Source organism: Pneumocystis jirovecii (genome assembly GCF_001477535.1).
Source record: "Pneumocystis jirovecii RU7 chromosome Unknown supercont1.17, whole genome shotgun sequence".
In the NCBI taxonomy this organism is placed as follows: domain Eukaryota; kingdom Fungi; phylum Ascomycota; class Pneumocystomycetes; order Pneumocystales; family Pneumocystaceae; genus Pneumocystis; species Pneumocystis jirovecii.
The window spans coordinates 135463-154123 of record NW_017264791.1 but is presented as its reverse complement, the minus strand read 5'-3'; the positions used below and the strand labels follow the sequence as shown (position 1 = coordinate 154123).

The following is an 18661-nucleotide window of genomic DNA, read 5'->3' as shown; positions in this document are numbered from 1 at the left end:
TATATGTAAAGAACTAAACTTTGTTTAGCTATATTTATATATTTAATAAAAATTTTTATGTTTTTTTTAATATTTTATTAGAATATTAATTAAGTAAAAACATGTATTATTTATATTTAATTTTTATATTTATTTTTTATATTGATTTAAAAAATTGACTTTTTAGATATATAAAATTTAAAAATATTAAAAATTATTTTTTGGAAAATTAAAATAATCATAATATAAGTATATTTAGTATTTAAAAATAGATGATTTATTTTGTCTTTTTAGATAAATTTTAAGTGAAATATACCTTTTTACAACAAAAAATATGTATAATATAATAAATAATTATTTTTATACAAAATTTTAAAAAAATATATAAAGAAAAATTGGTTATTCCTTTATATTTTTGTATTATTTAAATGTTTTTTCATTTTTTTAATAAATATTTTTTTCAAAATTAGAAACTTTTTTTGAATATATTTTATACAAAAATTTAAAAATGTAACCCAAATACTAAACGATATATTCATTCAAATTTTATTTTTTTATTCAATCTCAATAAAAATTTAATAAGAATAAAAAAATTGATAATTAAAGATTAAATATACAAAAAGCTAGAAATTTTATATAAATACAATACATAAAGACTGTTGAAAAAAAAAAAAAACCAAACTAATATGGAGAATTCACAATATTAGAACGAGAACGCAAATTTCTTGTAGGTGTTCGCAAAAGAGATTCTCGGGTTGGTTTTCTAAAGGCTGATTTATTTATCATAGATACTAAGATAATCAAATTACATATATGTAATAAATACAATTTACCATTATGTGGAAGAGCAACAATTACATTTTTGTCTGTTCCGAATTTAAAATTATTTGCTTTAACCTTTTAAAATATTAATATTAAAAATCTACACAATAACAAAAGTATACTTCATCTGGGTATTGTCTTATTTTATATTTATACGTTTCCCCTTTTATTACTCTTGACAACTCCCATGATATTACATATGGACCACTACTCGTAACAATTGTTTTTTCTTCAATATCTTTTCCCGTATTAAATTTAGCAGGAGTAAAATTAATTTGCCCTTGCATCATTGCGACATGTACAGGACTATATTCTATTATTATAAGGTATTAGAACAATAAAAAGAAATACTTAAGTTGTAATCTCTTTGGCTTTGGTTTAGTATCTTTCCCAAAACTTTTTTCGAAACCAAGTTTTCCCTGATTTTTCCCTTCGTTTATTGTTGAATCAATAAGTAGAAGATAAGTTGTACATGTAGCTAAAATCCATTTTCCATCTGCAGAAACGTCAATTCCAATTATAGGTTCTCCAAGTGCAGGTAAAGCTGTCTTCAGAAATTAAATTAATAAACAGCTTAGAAAATAATTACCTTAGCATTAATGCCAACTCTATCAAACAATCTTATATCTCCTTTATTAGAAGCAACTGCTATATAGCCTTTTTCAGTAGTAGCTACTACACTAAAATCATTCCTAGTAGTGTATTGTTTATATTCATCCATAACAATTTTATCTTTAGGTAATCTAGAATCAATTCTAAAAAGAGAATTATGTGAAATGCCTATAAGTGTTTTTTCAGCAGTCATTTGGGAAAATTTAGTCTTTGGTGTAAAATTTAATATTGAAATATCATCATTTATTTTCCATTCATCAACAACTTTCCCATATTCAAGATCCATTTGATATAAATTGTGAGGTTCATCAGGATTCTGTAGTATTACTTCAGAATCTTCATTATGAAGCATGATCTGTAAAGCGATAAATTATAATATTGTAATTTTTATCAAATATACCTTAGATGGCTGAAATAATTTTCCTTTTGGTGTTTGAATTTTATTAATAGTAGCAACAAATTCTAATTGATCATCATTTACATGACGAAAAACTCCTATTTTATCGCCACGAACAACAAAAGATCTGTCATGTTTATATCCTACTGCCAATTGACTATTTTCGCCTTTATCATCTAATTCCGAATGAGAATACTCATCTTCATTATCTGATTCTACATCAGAATATTTATTTTCATTATCAAAATTTGCATAATGACGCTCATTTTTTTCAAAATATTGAGGAATATCATTAGCTACAAAAAATTAGTTTTAACTGAACACGCTATAAAAGATAAATCACTAACAATCACTATTTACATCTTGATCATTTTCTTCGGGATCATCATCATTGACATTTTCCATTTCAACATCCTGATGAAAAGTATCAATAACATATTCTTTCTCTTCATCTTTCATTTTAATCCATCTTTGCTGATTTAACATTTCCCATAAGGCTATCATAAATCCTTCTTGGAAGTTTTCTTCGATTTCAACATTACTAAAACGAAGTAACCATGAATATACTTGTGACCTATCGTCACAATAATTCCTAAAACTATTAGAAGTCCCGTTAAAAATATTGATCTAATTTAAACCAAATAAATGAAAAATGTTCCTATAGAAATTAGTATATTTGTCTTTAAATCATATTACGCACATAGTTAAATACAGGATTTATATCTGGACAAATAGGTTGACCAAGCCATATCCTTTCATTGCCTTTTATTTCAAGCCAATCTGTAATTATTAGAAAGTAAATATTAAAAATAACTTTCTACTACATTCCCATAGACCTATTTCAGAAACAGTTGCAACTACATCATTGTCTTGAAGTACAAAAACATTATCTGCAGCATCAAATAAATGCAGTTCAGCATTAACTTGAACAATAATCTTTGCTTGGGTTGCTTCTGTTTCTTTTGTTTTTATAACAGAATCATCTGTTTTAGATTTGGCTTTAGAACTATCAGAGATCAAAGGGCTTTGGATTAGCGATGGATTCTGAGAAGATGTAAATGTGGACATTGGCGACCTTTAATGTGTTAAAACTTAATTTTACGCTAATCACTTACAAAAACTTGTTTAAATCTGAATCAGTCGCTTCTTCATGAGACTTTCTATATTTTCTTTCAAATATGCACCGAGCTGCTACCTCTTCAAAGGTGCGTATTGCACTTTTCTGTATACTTGAATCACAAACAAATTCATATAGATCATCTTCATCCTTCTAATATAAAACATATGCCATATGAAAAGATAAAACTAACCCCAGAAAGATCTCTCCATGCATAAATAACACAATCTTCCCGTATAAAAGAGTGAAATTTAAGAGATTCATCCATCAAAAAGCTTTTTTCATCAATAAACTCTGCATAATCAATAATTATCCAATACGTAAACACATGATACCATCCTGGCGTTCATCTTCATTTAGTATTTGCTCTTCTCCTTCTTCATATGCCCTTTGTATTACTAATTGGTAATGAAACTCTGTTAATGTTCGCTTAATACTTGCAGCTGCATCTTTATATCTTTCAAAAAATTGTTAACATTTTATTACTAATTAAGATGGAATCTTCACACACATGCATTCACTATAACCTTTTGGAGAAGATGGACGTACAAGATAAAGCTGTCCAACTGGAATATGTGCAATATTTAAACTATCAGGATTACCTAATTATGGTCAAATTTAGGCGAAAAAAAAACATAAAATTTACCCCAAATCTTTCCTAGAAAGTTCTTAAGCATAAACATATTGAAATTATTAAAAAACTTTGTTTTAATTCATCTAAAAATTATCTGGTCATAACTCGTCTTTTTTTTACGTTGTGATCGTGCAACACCGTGTTAAAGTAATATATTCACGTGATATTAATAAATATATTATATATAAATATATAATAATATGCAGAAATTTAAAATTTAAGTCTCTATGTATATATTTATTATATATTTATATGTTCTTTACATTATAGATTTGATGATTTGATAAAACCAGATAAACTAGCTTATAAACAATTTGGCATGGCAACACACTGAATCTCCGAACAGAGTTAATATTATGAAAAAACATATGTAAAATATAAGCTTTAAATAGCTTTTTTAGAGAAGAAAAAGATTTTATACGTCTTTTATCACTATGGTTTCTGTTAATGATCGAGTATATATTGGAAAAGTGCAAGGAACAGTTAGATTTGTAGGTTTAACACATTTTTCATCAGGTTTTTGGGTAGGAGTAGAGTTAGATACACCAACAGGAAAGAATGATGGATCAGTTCAAGGAGAGCGATATTTTGAATGCAAAAAGAACTATGGTGTGTTTGTTCGGCCTTATGTAGTAAAGTCAGTTGCTCAGGAAGATGAGCAAGAATATTTTGATAATGTAAAGATTCTTTGTTTTGGGGTATTAATAGAGAATTAAGTGTATGAAGAAAGATGAAGCACATGAAATGAAAAGGAGCACGGTATCATCGCCTCAGAAAATGGATGTTTTTAAATCACCTCGAGGAATAGCACCAATTTCTCGAATACCATGTATTCAATCTTCAAAAATACAACAAAGACCTTTAAATACTAAGTCATCGTTCGAGATGCTTATTGCGTCTAGGAATGTTAAAACTCCTGATAGCCTGAGTGAAGTATCTACGATTGTATCACGAGCAGCAACACCCATACATGGGTCTCCCATTAAATATGCAGATTTGGAAGGGAATTTGGAAAAAACCAAAGAAGATACAAAAGATGTGGATGATATAAGAAAGAAAGACAAAGAAAGAACTGTTTTAGATTCATTAGAAGACGAGAAAGCGTCTGCACAGTTTTATCTAGCAAAGTTTGAAGTATAAATTTGCCTATTTTGCATATAAAAATTGAACTGTTTTTAGGCAAATGAAGCTAATTCAGTAGATGAATTAAAAAAGAAGCTAAAAATTCTTGATACAAAAAGAGCAGAGGATAAAAATAAGATAAAGCAGTTAGAAGATCAATTACAGGAAAAAGAGTTTTTAGAAAAAGCTAAAAACAAACTTCAAAGTATGTTTTAGAAAAATTGATAATTTTTCATAAATAATATTTGCAGTAAAAGTCGTATCTATGCAGGATGAAATACGGAACTTAAAATCTTTATTAAGAAACATAGAAAACGAAAAAGAAGAATTAGAAATGAAACTTATCGAGACATCTGAACTATTAGAGACTACTGCTATTGACAAAGAAATGGCAGAGGAAAAAATTGAATTTTTGAATTTTAAATTAGATTCTTTTGAAAAAGAAACGCAAAAGAATAGTGTACAGGAGGACTCTGAAAATATTTCTGATGAAAAACAAAATGAGGATGAAGGATCTCTTAAAGAACAAAACAACTTATTAAAGGATGCGCTTATTAAGTAAATATAAATATCTATTTTTTCTTTTTTTAATATTTAAGATTACATACTATTACAAATACTCAAGAGGTAGAATTTAAAAACAAAATAAAGCATTATGAATTAGAAGTTGATGGTCTTAAAAAATATAAAAGTAATATTTATTGCTTTATTTTTTATTTATTAATTTCTTTTAGCACAATACGAGATTTTAAAAGAAAAACTTAAAGAAACCGAAGATCTAATTGATGATCTTAAGCAACAAGCAGATATTAGTTCAGCTGCAGAAGAAATGCTAGAAGAATTGACAGAAAAAAATATCTCTTTAAAAGAAAAAATAGATCAAATGAATATAACTATTCAAGATTTAGAATCTTTAAAAGAGCTTAATGACGAATTAGAGGAAAATCGTTTAGAAAATGAGAGACAAATGAGGGAAGAATTAGAATATAAAGATTTTATTATACGTGAAAATATGAATAAGTTGGACCAGTTAAAGAAAACTAATTCTGAATATGAATCTATTATTATTAGATTTAAGGAATTGGTAGGAAAATTACAAAGGTATTTTTTTTTGTTTTTAATTTAAATGGGGCTTATAAATTAGTGAAATTGAGACTCTGAAGCTTGAGAATCAAAATACAAAAACAGAAAGCACTGAATTGAATATTTGGACTAAAGAAGTTATGAGCCTAAATTTAAAATTAAAGTCTTCATCTGTTAAGTCTCAGTCTGAGAAAATAGAAAGTGAACTTGAAAAACTTAAAGGTTTAGATGCATTAGAAAAACTTAAAATTATGAAGGTAAATGTTTCATTTTTATTTATAATTTATTAAATGATTTACAGCTTTTCTTTCCCGAATCTTATTCTTCACAGGATAGTCCGATTATGATTTATTTTAAATGTAAAAGGATTGCAATGAAATCTGTTCTTTTATATGATATTATTAATGAAAAAATATCATATAATATGATTATTAAAAACAATGTATTAGAAATCAATTCTTTTTTAGAAGAAATAGAAATAAATAGAAAGCTCACATGCTTATCTGCAATTGCTAATAATTTTACTCACTTTATGAGTGCTTGCACTTTGTCTGATTTTGAAACAATTTCTTCTGCATTTTCTAAATTGGATCTTCTAGAAAACACATTAGATATAGAAATAAGTAATTTAAGAAAAGATAATTATTCTGAAAAAAAGGTTCTTGGAGCTATAGAAGAGTGAGACAATATAAATTAAAAATATATTTAATAATAAATATATAGATCTATTTTATTATTTGGTAATTTATCTGATATATATATAAAGTCTTTTGATGGTGAGTTCATGTCTAAATTTGAAATTGAATTATCATTTTCTCTTAATTATATTGAAAATTTTTTAAAACAAGAATCAATACTTCAAAATATACTTCAATCTGATTTTATGAAACAAATTATAAGAGAAGATGACATAAACATTTCAAGATTAATGAAGCAGTTTGAAACAATTACATATCAAGTTCAAAAAAATAAAGTTATACTAAAGTAAGCTTATTATTTTGTTATGGTTTATTTATATTTCTAGTAAATTTCTTAAAATAATAGACTCATTAAAAGAAAATTCATTATCAATAAAAGAATCTCTTGTTTTTGAATTTTTTAATGTTAAAACTATGGCAAATTTTATAGATGATACAATGAGAAAGGTAAGTATTTATAAATATTAACTATATATATAAATTTTGTTGTAGAATTTAATGTATTTGAATGATATATTAAATAAGTACTCTGAACGTACTGAAATATTTCTTTCTAGAGAAGATATAGAGTCAAATTTAAATTTTGATAATATCTTTAATAATGTTGCTTCAATAACTTCTATTTTGTTAAAATTAGAAAAAGATATTGAAAATCCATCAAATTTGTTTCAATGTAAGATATTTTTAACTTATACATACCTTCTAATTTAATAGCACCTCAAATTATTTCACCATGGAATTTGTATTCTGATGAAATTAAATTAATATCACAAAGAAAAAATGAACTAGAACAAAGACTTAAAAATCTTCAGGATAAGATTAATCAATATGTCATTGATATACGGCTTAAGGTAAAATTATATTTTTTTCTGATTTTTTTTTAAATAAGGGAAGGATAAAATAATAGAAGAAGTTAATATAAAGACTCAACTTTTAAATAAAAGAACTGCAGATATAAAACAACATTCTGAGACTATAAAAATGCTCGAAACGCGTTTAAATGAATCATTACTGAAAGAAAAACAATACGATGAAACTATAGAGAATCTTAATACAAAAATCAAATCTATGGAAAAAATTATAAACAAGTTTGAAAATAATAAAAATTTTTCTGGTATCAATTTTGAGGAGAATTACATAATTAATAGTCAGTTATTCCAAAATAAGGTCCAGGAGTTTTCTAATGAAGTAATAATTTTCTTTTTTTCTTTAAAACAATAAGCTTATGTTTTAAGATTGAATTTTTAAACAACTCTGTTCTATATTTGGCTGAGGAAGTCAAACTTATATCTAATCATAAAATAATTTTTGATAGCTCATGGTTATCAGAGTCATTACTTAAATCGAATGATGAGCTTTCAATAAAAAGAAAAAGAAGAGCAGCTGAAGTTAGAGTATTACTTAAAGTATTATTAAATTTTTCTTAATTATATTAATTAACATTCAAAAAGTCTCTTAGAGCGTTTTCGTCTAGGACTAGTGTTATTAAATTGTCTTCTAAGAAAAACGGATGGACATCAGAGATGAACACCCCTCGTTATAAGCATCTGAAGCAGCAAGAAGAATATCTTTCTTTATGTGCTAAACGAGATTCTTTAGTTTCATTTTATAGTCCCGCTTTACGTAAACTTTTCTATAATTCTACTGTAAGTTATATGTAATTATCTTTTTATCTTAATAGTGTCTTAGAAAACACCACTAATTCATTGTACGGTTCAAATCCCTTCATATGGATTGAGTAATAGTCAGCAAAATAATACTTCATTTCAAAATATTGAAATCAATCATTTTAAAGAATTAGAGCGTATTCATTATTCTGTCTTAAGACCTCTTCAAGTACGTTAAAGAATGGAATTATTATATTTTTTTATTATTATACTACAAAACCATTTACGAATGAAAATATTGAAATTTTTCATGATAAGATTTAATATTTTTTTCAAAAAAATATCAGCTCAAAAAATATCATTTGAAAACACGTATAATCATGTTTTTTGTGTTTTTTTTTTTTATAAATTTATTCGGTACTCTAATGTTTATATAAAATCTTTATTACTCATCGAAGCTACGTTCAAACCTTCTGAACATTATGGTAAGTGCGTTTAAGCCGGATGAGAGAGTATTATGGTATTTTTAGTTATTTTTGTATGTTTGTTTCGTTGTTTAATATTGTTTATTAGTTTTCATGGACCATTACTTTATGAAGCCAAAGTATTTTATGAAAATTTAAAAAAAAAAATGAAATTGATTTAAATTAGGTCTTAAGTGCTGAACTTAGGGAACCTGAAGATGGGGGAGAAAACGCTGAAAAAGAGCCTCATTTACGTGTTCATTATAAGGGATGGAAATCGACGTTTGAAACTTTTATTATCTGTTTGAAATATTTAAGTTTTTAGATGGGATGAATGGGTACCAGAGGATCGTGCTTTAAAGTGGACAGAGGAAAATCTGGCTACACAAAGGGAGTTACGTATGGCTGCTCTTGCTGCACAAAAAAAAACGGGTAAAAAAAGTTCAGGAAGATCCAGTGAATCAGCAGATGGTCCTTCACATTCACGTGGCCAAAAGCGTCTAAGAGATGTAGATTTGGAAAAGGTTTATTTAAAGAAAGTTATTAAAAACATATTTTAAATGTTCTAAAGGAAGAAGATTTTATTGCAAAGCCGGAAATTAATATTGCAATTCCAGATGCATTAAAAGCACAGCTTGTAGATGACTGGGAGAATATAACGAAGAATCAACAAGTTATAGTTAAAAGTTTATATTAAGCAATAATTGATGATTATAATAGCTTGTTTCACTTCCTCGATCTCCGACTGTAACAGAAATTTTACAAAATTATAAAAATTCAGTTTCTTCTACACAAAAAAAACGGTTTAGTAACGCTGATGCGGATATTTTTGAAGAGGTTATATCAGGAATTAAACTGTATTTTGACCGGTGTTTGGGTAATATTTTATTATATCGGTTTGAAAGACAACAATACTCGGATATACGGAAAACATATAAAGATAAAGAAATGAGTGATATATATGGTGCTGAGCATTTACTTCGATTATTTGGTAAATATGATATTGTAAAGGTGGAATATAAGCGTTAATAATAACTAGTATCTCTTCCTGAATTAATAGCACATACAAATATGGATCATCAAAGTATACAAATATTAAAGAATTATATTAAAGAATTTCTCAAGTAAGGTTTTAGGGCATTCTGTTGATAGATTTTTATTTAATTTATAGATTTCTTACTAAAAATCAGTCTGAATATTTTTTGAAAGTATATGAAAATGCATCACCTAATTATCAATCACTTGCACGGTGTATATAAAAAAACGTAGTTCTCCACATATGCAATCATGGTAAATATATCAATTGGTGTTAATATTAGTTATATATTTTATGTTACTTGTCAATACTATTTTTTCTTTAAACTGGATTTTATTTAGATTAAAAAATTATATTATTATTTTTGCAATTCTTATATACCCTTGGTCTTTTATTCATATTTTGTTTAGAAAGAATAGAACATTAACCATTCTTTTATACTAGGGGTTTTTTACACTTGATTAATGTATATATTTGTTTTTCTTTTTTGAAAAAATGAAGAAATTTTAAAAAACTTTTTTTCAGAGTCATTGTTTTTTTAAATCAATTTATAAATGAAAAAATTTTGTAAATTCAGAATGAAAAATACGTTAACTGGTTTTTTTTTTTCATTAAGACTTTTTTGGGTTTTATTATTTGATAAACATGATTTTTAAAAAAAAAAAAAAAGAATTCTATTATTTAGAATGGTTGCTTTTTTAAGCATTATATAACATTTTTGTCTCATTAATTATTTTTGTTTTTCTATATTTTATTCTTCCTTTGAGATAGATTATATAACTCTGTTTTACGACTTGATAATTGGTAAACGTAAAAAAATCATTTTTTTAAAAAATTATGGGTTTTTCATCTTTAAGAGATTTTAATAAGGCTAATTGTATAGAAGATAGGACTAAAAGACAAGAAGAAGATAATCATGAATATCTACAATCACGGACAAGTCAACCATCACAAGAAAAATCATTACGTATCACTATCCGAGTTCCAACACGATCACACTTAGGAAAAAGATCAACTCGAAGACGTGTTGGAGTTTTAGAGAGTGCTACAGATACAGAATCAGAAGAATTGAGTCCATTAAGTGATCCTAATGAAGATGAAGAAATTGCACATAATGAATCATTGGATACGGATGATATTGAGACATTTGTATCTCCACCGTGTCCACAAAGTACATTGCCTAGTGAGGCTTCTAGACTTACAAAACGTCAGAGGGCTCGGATAGAAGAAGAATTGGCAATACCAAGTGATCTTGTACAGTTACCAGAAAGTAGGGTTTTTATAATGTATTTTTGCTTTAAGTGATATGTTTAGCAGTTAAACGGCGTCATCAAAATCTTACAGAGGAAGAATTAGCCCTGAAGAAAGATGAACTTGCTCGTCGCCGAAAGAATCTTTCAGAACAAAAACTGGAGGAGGAGAAGGTATATGGTGGTTTGATATAAGCTCATAGAATACTTATAAGACAAGATGGAAACGATTCATAAGCTTCTTAATAAGCAAGCAACACATAAGTATAAAAGGATTAAAACAGGAGATACAGAGGGTGTATCTGACGATGAAAAAAATATTCCACGAGTATCTTCGCCTATTATGTCACGATGGCTTGATACAAAGGATGGCACTGTGTTTGCCGTTCCCCAACGATGGCTTAATACTAGTATTTCGGCTTACTTTTCTCCACAAAAAGCACCAGCGCCTCCTTCTCCACGGCCGTTATGTGCTTCATGCGGTGGTTCTGGAATATATGCTGTAATTGATTCTAATGTTTCCGTACGTGCATGCTCTATTCCATGTATTCGTTCTATTCGGTTAAAATCATAATTACATTTTTTTGGGTATAGCGTATTTTCTAATTTTTTTAAGTTGTAAAAAAATGTAAGGTGTTATTTTTTATTTGTCTTGCTTCTAAAATTGCCTAATTGTTTTCTTTTTTTAGATAACTATTATTATTATATTCTTGGTTGTGGTGTTTTTATATTACATGGTTTAAGTATTTAATTATTTTTTTTGATTGCATATTCATTTTTTTAATTATTTACTGTTTATTTAAATATTTTTATTGGTAGTTTACTTTATAAAGTTTTTAGATTTTTTGTTTGAACTTGTTGAAATTCTATTATTTAACGGGATTAACTATATATATCTGGTTAAGTTTAGTATGCGAGGGATTGTTCTATAGATAATATTTATTGAATTGTGTATTTAGTGGAATGTGATTATGTAGAATATTGTTTCATTTTTTGAAAAATGTTGATTTAATAATTTCATTATTTCTAGATAGTCTTAGATAAATGTTTTTTTGATCAGATAGGATTGTTATTATATGTTTTGATTAAATTCTATATTAATATTGTTTTTATAAATCTTAGTGAAAGTAAATTTTTGTTTTTGAGTTTTTTATAAAAATAAGTTGTTTTTTTATTGTTTTACAGAAAAAAAAATGTATTAAAATTAAAAATTAAAAAACTCCATGATTGTATTAAAATAATGGCTTGATACTATGTTTTTAGCTTTTTGAAAAAAATATAGATTATATTGTTAATATTTTAATTTTTCATGATACAAATATCTAATTTTGTTCTTAAATATTAATAATTGATTTTTATTTTTAATTAGTGAGTGATTAAATAGTTTTTTTAAAAAAAACAAAATATCTATTAACAATGTTATCTTAGAATCATCGTAAATAAATGATTTAATATTAGATTTATATAAATTATTTTAAATGTTTTTTAAAGAGAAAAGTTTAAACATTATAAAAGATGACTTATTAACTAATGAATTAAATATATTATATTAATTTATAAATTTTGTTTTTAACTAATATATATCTTTTCTAAGCTTGTTCTAATTTTTAATTATTTATAAAATAACTATTGAAAAAAATTATGAAATTATTTAATATACGTTGCCTTTAAAAAGAATTAAATGATCTTTTTATGAAATCTGCGATAATTTAATTTAAAAAAGTAAAATTATAAAAATATAATTCACTACTTATTTATATAATAATTAAGAAACTATTGTTTTTGTCTTAATTGTTTTATTTTCTTTTTTTGTTTTTAAGGAGGCTTTATCGCTTTGGAGCTTAAAATTTTGAGTTAGTGCAAAATTAATAACAAAGAATAATTTAAAACGTAGAAACTCTTTGTTAAATTAATGCTTTTTAGTGTTTTCATGTGATTTATAGGAAGCGCTTTTTATGATATATGAGGATCGAATTAGATGTTATTGATTTATTGATTTTATATAACCATATTTTTTAATATATATGTCGCGGGCGACATACAGTTTTGTTCATAATATACAGTGTATGGATAATAATTGCATGGGTTCTTGTCAAAATCGATTACAGTATCCGCCACATGTTTTTCCTAAGGCACCATCACGTTTTTATAATGAAAAGTATAATTATACATGGGAAAAAAATCCCAATGATTTTACAAATTACCAAAGATCTCAGATGAATTATGCTCCACCAGATAGGAATGTGCCTTATTTGTTGTTGCCTGCTAGATTGTCATTGGTTTGGGTAAATAAATGGACAATTGTACTTATTCTTATTTTTATTCGGCTTTTTTTCTTTATGCTTTCTTTTAAAAAAGATATAAATGTTGTTCGGGATAGAATGGAAGATGGATATGCTCTTATTCAGTATTCGGCAAGCACATTAGCTACTATGCCACGCTTAATGGCAATAGGAACTAATAAAATTATTGCACATAGTGTTGAAAATAGTGTTCAGGCTTTGAACAAAGTCTTGTTGCTTACTTTGGTTGGTTTAGAAAATATCGTTTTGTTTTTTATTGAAATGGTAACACGTATGTGTTATTTTATTTATTTATATATTCTTTTTAAATTATAGTAGATACTTGGACTTGTCTTTTAGAATTATCTATCAAAGGGGGTATAAATATTGTAGCAGATGTTGTAGAAAAAGTTACAAAGTTTGTAAATTTTGCGCTTCAGTCTATTGAGAAAGATGTTGTTTCTGGTATTCAAGAAGTTAATAAAGGGCTTTCATCTATCCTGGTTACTATTGAAAAAACCCTTAAGGTTCTAGGGAAAAGTGTCAATTTGCCACCTCTTACTATATCTTCTGTAAATAAATTTGCTAATGTTACTATTCCAGAAAATTATGATGATGAGTTAAGGAAACTTCAACATAAAATATCTCTGGACCCTGTAAAGAGTATTACAAAAGAAACAATAATATTTCCTTTTTTCCAGTTAAGAGTAAGTTTTTTTCCCATTTTATATTATATTTGTTTACATTTTAAGAAACTTATTAATAACACATTGTCAAATTATTCTTTTAATATTTCTCTTTTACCTGTGCCTCTTGAAAATAATGTTTTAGGATATTATAATAATAAGGACATTGAAATTTCTCTTAAAAAGCTTGTCAATAGTTTTTATAGTGCTATTCATTTTATGTTGATTGTTATAATAATATTGGCTATATTGGCTATAATTCCTTTTGCTCTGAAAGAATGGTGGGATTGGAAAAAATTACAGTCAAAAGCAGCTATGGTTTGGTCTATTTTTTCTATTAACAAAACATTTGACCCTACTGAATTTATTCTTACTGTTACTTCTCCATTGTCAACGTTGGTGGGTATTAAATTTTCACAAAATTTCAAAGATCGACATCATAAGGTTTTAACACGTTGGTTTTTGTCATATATTTTTCATCCATCGTCTTTATTTGTGTTGGGTCTTGGAATTTTAGGAATTATAAGTTGTGGACTTCAAATTGCTCTTTTAATGATAATAAAAAAAAATGCACCTACTTCTTTATCAGAAGTAGGTATGACCTCATTAGTTGTTGGAAATTTTCAAGAAATTTCTTCTAAATGGTCAAGTGATGTAAATGATGTTTTGAATCAAACAAGCGCTGATATGAATAATCTTCTTTTTGGATGGGTTTATCAGAGTACTCAATATATAAATAATACATTGAATGTTTTTGTTGATACTACAGAAAGTAGTCTTAAGAAAACTTTTGGGGGAACAATTTTATATCAAGTACGTTTAGAATATTATGTATTCCTTAATATTGATGTGCTACATAGCCTATTCTTGATGTGCTAAACTGTATGTTTTTGATAAAAATTAAAGGAATCGAAAAAGGTATTCTCATATAGTTTTTTATTCTTTTATTGATAATTCTAGGATTAACATGGATGCATCAAAATACTCGTATATCGTTTCCTTATGTTCCAGATAATATATTAACTTCTGTTGAAAATTCTACATCACACACTGCTTTTATAAATACATCTAGAGACCTAAGTAGAAGGTTTTATTTACTTTTGAATACTTTAATTGATGGATACGAAAAATCTATTGTTTTTGAAGCCAAAATATCTTTTGCACTGGTATGCGCTTGGATTTTAATATTTATTATGGGCTTGTTTAGAGTTGCATTTGCCCGGAGACCTAATATAAGAGGAATGGGTGGAGGAACACATGCACATTTGCCATCAAAAGGTTGTTCGCGTCCTGTTTATAAAGAAGAGGTTTTGTATGATTATTTGCCACCTAGGAATAAGCAATACAGTACAAATACCGAAAAAAAAACTCAAGAGTTACCTTCTGACTTTACTAAAACACCTTTTGTAGTTGATGATTATATTTTACCTTTACCCGAATCTACACTTTCAGATCAAGTTGAGCAATGTAAAACAAATGATGGTAATATGAAGAAATGTTATGGAGAATAGTAAGCATTTAGTAAAATTTATATATTGAATAATTCGAATAACTACGAGTTTTAATTTCTAATATTTTATCTGGAAAATTATTTTTATATAAAACTTGATTGCAAATTGATAATTATATAATAGGTCATCAATATATCAACTATATTATATATACTATAGATACTGATAAATATATTGAAATTTAATCTATAATAATTTATTTTTTAAAATTGAACTTATCAAAAAATTAAAAATTTTAATAAATTAAATTTGATTATACATATTTAATAATCTTATAAAATTGAGTTTTGATATATATTGCAAAAAAAATAAATTCTATATATTATCGCCTAATTTACGAATATGCACTTTTGATAAATCCGAAACATTAATATCTCCAAATCCCCAGGTTTTTTTAAATATATCTTTCTTTTTACCATATTTTTCATCCCATTTTCGTAATTCAATTAAACTACTCATATCGTTACTTATACTACTAGTAATTTCATTTAATGCATTTTCAAAGTGTGATTTTTTTAAAATTCTAGAATAAGATCGATTTGTATTTTCACTTTGCAAATTCTCATTTATTGATGCTAATGCTGCTGCAACACATAGATTTTTTAAATCGGATCCTGAAAAAAGAATTGTTTTTTTAGATAATTCGTCAAAGTTAACATCATCTGCTAATATTTCATCTTTAAGATGTATTTTTAGGATTTCTTTTCTATCCTCTTCTGTTGGAAGATCGACTAAAATCCTCTTAGGCATTCTTCTTATTATAGCTTCATCTAGATCAAAAGGTCTATTGGTAGCTCCCATTATCATAACTCCCATATTCTGACTAATCAATCCATCCCATTCTGACATAAACTGATTTATTACTTCTCGATGTGATGGATTATTGTAATCAGATCTTCTGGAAGCAAATATAGCATCTACTTCATCAATAAAAACAACACAAGGACTTAATTTTCGAGCTAAAGAAAAAATAGCCTATTAAAAAATTAATATAAATTAAAAATCATGAACAATAAATTGTACTTTAACATTTTTTTCACCTTCTCCTACATACATATTAAAAATTTCGCTTCCTTTAACTTCTAAAACTCTTGCACCACAATCTTTTGCAACTGCTTTTGCTAAAAGTGTTTTACCACTACCTGGAGGGCCAAAAAGAAGAACTCCTGATATTCTATTCCGAGATAAAACGCCAAAATTAAACGCTTCTGGTTCTTTAAGAGGTAATGAAATAAGTGTTTGAAGAATATTCTTAGTAGAAGGTGGAGTTCTTACAGAATCGAATCCAACAGAGATCATTTCTAGAAAAATTTAAAATATAAATAATGAAAAAATAACTGTACCTGGGTTAACAACACCAGAAAGTAACTTTTTTTCATATTTATTGCAGTCTAAACTATTATAATCAATAAATCCTTTTTTCTTTCTCTCTTCTTCTAGTTGTTGTTTGCATTTTTCCTGTTGGTATTTTGATGCAGCTTCCCATGTCTTTTTTATTTCATTATTTTCTTTAATTAATTCAATTGCATTTGATATATCCAATGTATTAAGAGATATTACCTCTTGGTTGTTTTTAGAACCTTTATATAACCCTATAGCAACAGAAATAATTCTATGTATAAAATCAAATGTCCATATTTCATTTTGTATATTAGGGAAAAGTTTTAAGTCACTGTGAAGAAATTTAGAAATATCCAGTTCAAACTTAACACCACATCGTCGTTTTAAAAGAGAATTTAAGTGCCTTATGTTTATCTCTTTAATATGCATAGTTTGATGTTTATTAAACGTTTTGTCTATATATAAGCTATCTTGATCTTTTGATGTTACTGGGACTATAAATATATTTCTATAAAATTGCTCAATAGGCAAAAACATATTGTCTCGTATTACGCTTCCACGATCAATAATATCTTTGTGAGACCCTGCTACAATAATAATATTCTCTCCTTTTTTACGTTTAAGATGAACAACTTCCCATAAGACTTTTAAAACATAATTCCCTGAAATACTATTAATTAATGAAGAATATTCTTGAATATAAATTATTGTTTTATTTTGAGAATATAAAGGTGCTTTTTCTGTAGATAGAGTTAATGATTGAAGCTTTTTTTGTTTTTTTAAATTTGAGACTAACAACTTCGATAAAATTAAGGAAAGTTTTTCATGTAATCCAACATTATTTTGAATATGTTTTAACGACTGAAGCACATCATGGAATTCTCTATTATTTGAATTTTTTGATAAAGAAGCAGTAAGAACTTGAAGAACTGGACCTAAAACTATTTTCTTTCCAGTGTTATGATTTAAATTTATTTCAGAAATAGTATCATCTTCTTCGATATCTTCATGTTCTTCTGTTTCATTATTTTCCTGAATTGATAACTTCTTATTATAAGTCGTAAAAGAAAGATTTGGAAAAACTCCAGTATTTAACAGTTCAGTGCAATCTATAACTATAGCTATAGCTTTAGTATATCATATATTACTATAATTCACCTTCTTCGAAAATATCTCCAACAAGATCTTCTAAATCTTGCGGACTAATTTTTATAAGATCTGCCTCAAGCAAATTAGAGATTTCATGAACTATTGAATCTAAAAAATAAACAGAGCCTTCAACTGGGCATGTCAACATAAGATTTGTTTTTCTGGATGAATTGTTTTCTTTTTTTTTGGTAGGATTAAAAATAAATGATGCATTTAAATGTGCCATCAGCTCCTTAATTAAACTTTTAGTGACAAAAAAGTGATCATCAAACACATGTATGTCATATAAATCAGAATTGGAAATATCCTGTTTTGTTTTAGAGTCCGGCTCTTCTGATTTGATAGAATTATATAAAAAAACATTATTTTCTAAAAACCATTCTGGAATGATTGGATTATAGATAGATTTAGCTGAATTCCCGTATTGATCTCCCTTACGTTTTTTTTTTTTATTATTACTAGAAAGTGTTTTTAAAAAGGATGAACTTTTAAAAGAGATATTATCATTTGACTTTTGTAATTTTTCATGTGTTTCTAATTCTGATTTTAGTGAATCAGCAGGATCAGACTTTCTTGGGTTTGATTTTAAGACATGAGAATATGTAGAAAACCTAGATAAACTTGTTTTATATATATATTTTATTTTATAAAATTTGCAAATTCTTTGTTTTTGAACTTTTGAGAAAGGAAAAAAATATAGCTGAAATTTGGTTATAACGAAAATTGTCATTTAAAGGTGCTTCTATTGTTAAAATAGAATAATGTGTTTTTATTTGAATAATTTATGATATTTGAACAAAAATTAAATGTTAAAATACGAGTACGATGCTTAAAGAATGAAAAATTCAAAGTAGGTGAAAAAATGAAATAT

General features: G+C 26.3%; 6 protein-coding genes across 6 annotated transcripts; 4 read left to right on the top strand and 2 right to left on the bottom strand.

The window, feature by feature from the left end:
- Window positions 1-660: 660 nt before the first annotated feature.
- T551_03464 (uncharacterized protein) lies at window positions 661-3610 on the bottom strand (the record flags this gene model as incomplete). Its single annotated transcript, XM_018375727.1, has 15 exons — window positions 661-770; window positions 813-876; window positions 924-1107; window positions 1153-1349; window positions 1391-1768; window positions 1814-2106; window positions 2158-2402; window positions 2449-2468; window positions 2511-2590; window positions 2635-2885; window positions 2926-3077; window positions 3121-3221; window positions 3263-3384; window positions 3439-3529; window positions 3574-3610. 15 exons carry the CDS (start codon window positions 3608-3610, stop codon window positions 661-663), a joined length of 2325 nt encoding a protein of 774 aa, XP_018228076.1.
- Window positions 3611-3995: 385 nt separating this feature from the next.
- Window positions 3996-8309, top strand: T551_03463 (uncharacterized protein; the record flags this gene model as incomplete). Its single annotated transcript, XM_018375726.1, has 16 exons — window positions 3996-4238; window positions 4288-4695; window positions 4741-4888; window positions 4935-5241; window positions 5283-5374; window positions 5418-5784; window positions 5828-6023; window positions 6068-6444; window positions 6490-6750; window positions 6791-6911; window positions 6957-7137; window positions 7179-7315; window positions 7359-7652; window positions 7700-7870; window positions 7916-8110; window positions 8154-8309. The coding sequence occupies 16 exons, from the start codon at window positions 3996-3998 to the stop codon at window positions 8307-8309; spliced, it is 3654 nt and encodes a 1217-aa protein (XP_018228075.1).
- Window positions 8310-8490: 181 nt separating this feature from the next.
- On the top strand, window positions 8491-9794 carry T551_03462 (uncharacterized protein; the record flags this gene model as incomplete). Its single annotated transcript, XM_018375725.1, has 7 exons — window positions 8491-8675; window positions 8723-8817; window positions 8861-9059; window positions 9107-9208; window positions 9256-9526; window positions 9575-9659; window positions 9707-9794. Exons 1-7 carry the CDS (start codon window positions 8589-8591, stop codon window positions 9792-9794), a joined length of 927 nt encoding a protein of 308 aa, XP_018228074.1. The 5' UTR covers window positions 8491-8588.
- A 614-nt stretch (window positions 9795-10408) lies between these two features.
- Window positions 10409-11395, top strand: T551_03461 (uncharacterized protein; the record flags this gene model as incomplete). Its single annotated transcript, XM_018375724.1, has 3 exons — window positions 10409-10841; window positions 10886-10995; window positions 11042-11395. 3 exons carry the CDS (start codon window positions 10409-10411, stop codon window positions 11393-11395), a joined length of 897 nt encoding a protein of 298 aa, XP_018228073.1.
- Window positions 11396-12902: 1507 nt separating this feature from the next.
- On the top strand, window positions 12903-15300 carry T551_03460 (pheromone-regulated protein PRM1; the record flags this gene model as incomplete). The annotated part of the gene is made up of 5 exons (XM_018375723.1): window positions 12903-13395; window positions 13443-13810; window positions 13856-14602; window positions 14650-14707; window positions 14750-15300. The coding sequence occupies 5 exons, from the start codon at window positions 12903-12905 to the stop codon at window positions 15298-15300; spliced, it is 2217 nt and encodes a 738-aa protein (XP_018228072.1).
- A 315-nt stretch (window positions 15301-15615) lies between these two features.
- On the bottom strand, window positions 15616-18579 carry T551_03459 (uncharacterized protein; the record flags this gene model as incomplete). Its single annotated transcript, XM_018375722.1, has 4 exons — window positions 17800-18579; window positions 16644-17750; window positions 16324-16601; window positions 15616-16275 (listed from the first exon to the last, which is right to left on the bottom strand). Exons 1-4 carry the CDS (start codon window positions 18518-18520, stop codon window positions 15616-15618), a joined length of 2766 nt encoding a protein of 921 aa, XP_018228071.1. The 5' UTR covers window positions 18521-18579.
- Between the last annotated feature and the right edge of the window lie 82 nt (window positions 18580-18661).